Source organism: Triticum aestivum, chromosome 5B (genome assembly GCF_018294505.1).
Source record: "Triticum aestivum cultivar Chinese Spring chromosome 5B, IWGSC CS RefSeq v2.1, whole genome shotgun sequence".
NCBI lineage: Eukaryota > Viridiplantae > Streptophyta > Magnoliopsida > Poales > Poaceae > Triticum > Triticum aestivum.
Window position 1 is genome coordinate 536,027,318 of NC_057807.1, and position 5,097 is coordinate 536,032,414.

Below are 5,097 nucleotides of genomic sequence, written 5' to 3' on the forward strand. Positions count from 1 at the left end.
AAACTGGAAATATGTCACATGATACAACTTTTGAAAAAAAATCACATCTCCTGATGCCCAACTTGGCCTAAAACAGCACGACATTTTGGGGGTCTGCTCGAATAATTGTCAAGTCTAACATGGTAAAGATGTCAATTCAGCAAGACATTCTTACGGTTCATTTCAAGGTTGATCAACTCAAAACTCGTATAAATACGTCTGCCATTTTTGTCAACGATAAATGCTCTACAAATCTAGGGGTTTCCCTAGTAGATGGAACACTAGGACTAGTGCAGCTTCTTTCTGAAGAAAGCTGCAGTTACTGCCGTACTACCGTCCCTGAAGAGCGGTCATGGTCATGGCGTTCGTGTTCTCGAGATTGCTTCTTTGGCTCTTCTCTCCCATCATTTTAAGGTACCCTGTCTGGTTCGGCGCCGGAAGAGACGCCGATGCCACCACCGGCGCGCTTCCATTCTCTAAGATGGACACGACGGACGACATTAGCGGCCTCCTGCTCGGGTCGTCCTCCACGCACAGGAGGCCGACGTGGATGCAGAGCATGGCCTCATCCTGCGAACAGCTCTCTGCCATGGATGGATCCACCAGCTTACCTGCCTTCCCTTCCCCCCACAGGCTCCATGCCTACATGAAGCAATCAAATCAACCATCTGTGTATGCCTATTGTAAAGATGAATATGGATTTGATCATGACAGTGTGCTGCAAAAAGAAGTTAACTGCAAGTATTTGGTTTGGTACTGTCAGTTTTTGTTCAGGTGCTTACATAGACTGTCAGGCTAGGACACTCCATGATGCCGTCCATTGCGCTTATCCTGATGCCGCTCACGATCTCAAGCAGCAGCACGCCGAAGCTGTACACGTCAGATCTGACGGAGAAGACGCCCTGCGTCGAGTACTCAGGAGCAATGTAGCCACTGTCCACACATTACTTTTTCATCAGAAAAGTTTCCACATGTTTGTTGAATGTTGTACCAGCTTAAAACAAAAATTTACTTGTTCAAAAAACTCAAAACAAGAATAATTTCTTTTTCTTGCATGGTGTTCAGAATTCAGATAACTCACTATGTTCCGACGACTTTCCGGGTGTTGGCTTTGACCTGGTTGTCGCCGAAGATCTTGGCCATGCCGAAGTCGGCCATCTTGGGCCGCATCTCGGCGTCCAGCAGCACGTTGCTGGCCTTGAGGTCCCGGTGTATCACCGTCAGCCTCGAGTCCTGGTGCAGGTAGAGCAGCCCCCTAGCCACCCCCTTGATGATCCCCAGCCGCGTCGGCCAGCCCAGCACCGCTTTTCTCGCGCTGTCTGCAATGAACACCAGCAAATGCCACATGAAACTTCAGCAAAAACAATGCAGTAATTTCCGTTGTGATGTCTGAACATTATATGTACCGAAGAGGATGGCGTTGAGGCCCTTGTTGGGGAGGTACTCGTAGATGAGCAGCTTCTCGGCCCCCTCGGTGCAGCAGACGAGCAAGCGGACCAGGTTCCGGTGCTGCAGCTTGGCTATCAGAATGGCCTCGTTCATGAACTCCTCTGCTCCCTGATCTGAGTCCTTGCTCAGTCTTTTCACAGCAATCACATGACCGCCTTCCAACGTTCCCTTCCCAATGGTAAACAGAAACAAGTGCAGTGAGTGAGATCGTGACTGAACAGAACAGGAATTTTCTGCTAAACTGACACAACAGGAAATTTCAGGTGACTGAAATTTGGGACTGTCTATGGGCTGTTTGGTTGCCGTCCTGAGAAACAATTGACTGGCCACAAGCAAGCCGAACACTAGCCCGAACCTTCTTTGCTTGACACCCTGAGCCCTTTCTTCACTGGCTTGGCCTGTCATGAGCGCACAGGCAAGCAAAATAGGAGGCCTGAGCCAGGCACGTACATACAAACATAGTTTAAGACACCTTTTACAGTACATCTAACTATTTTGGTACGTTCATTTTTGTGATCCAACGGTGGAGATAGGGCAATACTACATCCTAATACGGGTAGTATATTCAGTGGTTCATGCATGTACTTTCCATGCTGGTACCAATTAATGAGTGATGTCATTTTTTACTCTGAGGCTCAGGCGTGAACCAAACAACATCTTATCATGGGGAGCAGTGCTAGGCAGCCGACGTTTTTCCAGCCGATGTGTGCACGACAGTAGCTAATCACCGTTAGATAAATAAAAAATGTGAGATCCTAGCATCGTCCACGTGACGTACATAAAACATCGTGTATGAAGCTATTCCGTATCATGGGTGCCTTGTCAGCCAAAAGGGGTAGAAATTTCAGGCTACTCTTAGGCACATATTTTATCAGGCATGACCTCTCAGGTCGCTATCCAAACAGGCCTTAAAAAATGCGGTCAGTCGACTTTTCCAGTCATTGGATGTGAAATCAAGGGTCGGATCATCCTCTTCTACCTGCCGCTTTCATCTTCCTTGGAACCACCCCTCCGCCGTCCGCGGCCAGCGGTGCTCTCATGACCGCCTCTCTTCCCTGAACCGCCTCCCACCGCCAGTCTTGCCATCTGTCCTGGCCATCCCCTATAAGCCCGACGACCATCCAAAAAACTCCGGCGAAGCAGCACCCCACCTGCCACTCTAAGATAGATAGTGGGGGTGCTTCTCAGGCGAACCTGCACCCGCCACCCTAAGATAGATAGTGGGGGTGTTCTTCCCCAACGCCGGCGGCCTCACCATGTCCTTCTTCATCTCCGGCGCTTCCTTCTTCCTTCTCAAAATCGACTGACCCAAATCCAAAAACTATCCATTGACATTTAGCTATTGTGCTAATTTTTCGCAAAGCTGAGTAGAAGTAGTACCTTGTAGACCTTGCCGAACCCTCCGCGTCCGATCATGTGTGTTTTGGAGAAGTTGTCCGTGGCGGCGACAATGTCGGCGAACCGTATGGACGGGAACTCAAGGTTTCCGGTGTCATCTCCTCTGATTTTGCTCAACGTGTCCGTGGTCTTATTTTGGCTCTCGGTTTTTCTTCCCTTGACTGTCAAATTGGTGTTGTGAGCATTTTTTTTTGAAAGAATGATCGAGCATGAGATGTTCATAGTTAAGAAAGAAAAAAAAAGGGGGGAAAACATACAACTGTACCTCTGAATCTCCAGAACCATACAAAGAAAATGCATGTGAGCAGCAGGACGGCTGCTAACACCGGCAGGGCTATCTTTACTGCATGTCTACTGGACTTTCTACCTGTGTTCGGCAGGGCTAACACCGGCACTGGCAAATTTGTTTTGTTTGAATTCAGTAAAGATTTCAACGGATAAAAGTTCGGCAAAAGAAGCATATGTTTCTGTTGTACCTGTGGAGGCAGCAGCAACGGGCACGCGGAGGTAGAGCGTCTCGCCGCCCCAGCGCGGGCCAATCATCTGCGCGTCGACGAGCTCCCCTGCCCACACCACGCACTTGATCAGTTCGTCCTTGGCGCTGCTGCTCTGCACGTTGGTGTACGCATATGCCACGCACGAGCAAGTTGCGGCGCACCTGGCCGCGCACTCCCCCGCGCTCCGGTTGTCGGAGTCGATCGAGAACCTGTCCGGCACCTTCATGCTCGGCATCGCCACGAAACCTATCCCGATTCCGCCGCATTGCGGCAACGCCTGCTTTCGCTGGCACCCCTGCTCGAACCTGCCGGCGCTCCAGTCCGCCGTGCTCGCCGGCTCGAAGCCGTCCAGGCACCTGCACGCCGCGGGCGCCGCTGTGACGTCGCAGTACCCGTACGCGCCGCAGCGACTGTATGTGCTGCACCCGCTCGGCGGCCACGACTGGGCCGTGACCCATGCCGACAAGGTGCCGTTCCAGTTGAGGAGTTGCAACCTGCCGGAGCTGGTCACCAAGTACCGCGTGGGCGCCGCGCCGTCGGAGACGGTTAACGCCATGGAGATCTCCTCGTCCGTGTCGACTAGCGCCGTGTAGATTACCGTGCCGGCGTTGACGTACAGGCTGGTCACGGCGTACCCCTCCCAGATGGGAGTGCGCCAGTAGGGGCGCGTCCCGTTCCACATGAGCAGCTGCAGCGACGTGCTGGGATCCAGGCCGTAGGAAAAGCGCCCCGGCGCAGGGTCGCCGGGGGATTTCCAGGACACGATGCGGTCGCCCTTGCCCGTCCGGTGGCTCAGCCGCATCCTCATCCCCGGAATGAACGTGTCCGTCGGGTGGTCGAAGCTCTGCCACAACGCGGGGCCGTTCGCTTGCTGGACGACCAGGTTGCCCTCGTTCGTCAGCACGGCCGCTGCCGGCGCCTGTGGTGATGAACTGCCCGCGAGGGTCGTGTTCCAGAGCACGCGGCCGTCGGCGTCGGACATGACAAGGCGGGAGTCGTTGGCCAGGGCGAGCGTCGGGGCGCCGGCTGCCGGGGCTTCCCGGTTGACCACCCAGATGACGGTGCGAGGCCCGGGGATGCCGTTGTACCATATGCCAAGATACCGCCTCGCCGGGCCAGCGGCGTCTTCTGGGGAGAAGAAGCCGAGAGCGAAGGCGCCGCCGTCGGACACGAGGGATTGCCCGGCCAGGAGCTTCTCCCCCACGGCCAGCTGGTCCTTGGCGGACGCGCACAGGAGGAAGACGGCGACGACGAGGACGAGGACGGCAGAACGTGACCGGTCCATCGACCAACTTCAAGGTGCGTGCAACGAGATCATCAGGAGACTTGATTTTCTACTCCCGGGGCACCTACACAAAGCTAGCTATTTACTCTCACTCCGTCTCATAATATAAGAGTACTCCATACGTCTTGATACATCCTTTTTATTCATTTTGATGACAAGTATTTTTGGACGAAGGGAATATAATATAAGAAAAACACTCTTATATTAGAGCATCTCCAACAAACGCGCGATAGCGCCGCGCGTTAAAAAAGTTTCACAACGTTGAAATTGTGTTTTTGTGCGTGACAGGTTTACCAGACGCACAAAAACATGGCGCACAACCCGACGGCCCCACCTACAGCAGCCCGCGAGCACAAGCCGGCACCTCAAATTTGCAGCCCCACAGCCCTCGTGCGCTAAATTTATGGCTCTATTTTTATGTGTGTTTTATTTTACAGCTTCAACACGTTGTTTCTCGCGCGTGCTATATAGACATCTTTTTCAGCGCGC

General features: G+C 53.1%; 1 protein-coding gene across 1 annotated transcript; it reads right to left on the minus strand.

Annotated features, from left to right (window-relative positions):
• Nucleotides 1-309: 309 nt before the first annotated feature.
• On the minus strand, nt 310-4,320 carry LOC123116804 (G-type lectin S-receptor-like serine/threonine-protein kinase B120). Its single transcript, XM_044537706.1, has 7 exons — nt 3,303-4,320; nt 3,092-3,193; nt 2,809-2,987; nt 1,386-1,596; nt 1,061-1,298; nt 762-912; nt 310-621 (listed from the first exon to the last, which is right to left on the minus strand). The coding sequence occupies exons 1-7, from the start codon at nt 4,303-4,305 to the stop codon at nt 310-312; spliced, it is 2,196 nt and encodes a 731-aa protein (XP_044393641.1). The 5' UTR covers nt 4,306-4,320.
• Between the last annotated feature and the right edge of the window lie 777 nt (nt 4,321-5,097).

Coding starts and splice junctions, on each gene's coding strand:
- LOC123116804 (XM_044537706.1), bottom strand. CDS start 4,305: ATGTCCGACGCCGACGGCCGCGTGCTCTGGAACACGACCCTCGCGGGC. Junction 1,597..2,808: donor GGTTCGGCAAGGTCTACAAG/GTACTACTTCTA, acceptor ACCATTGGGAAG/GGAACGTTGGAAGGCGGTCA. Junction 1,299..1,385: donor CCTCAACGCCATCCTCTTCG/GTACATATAATG, acceptor TGTTCATTGCAG/ACAGCGCGAGAAAAGCGGTG.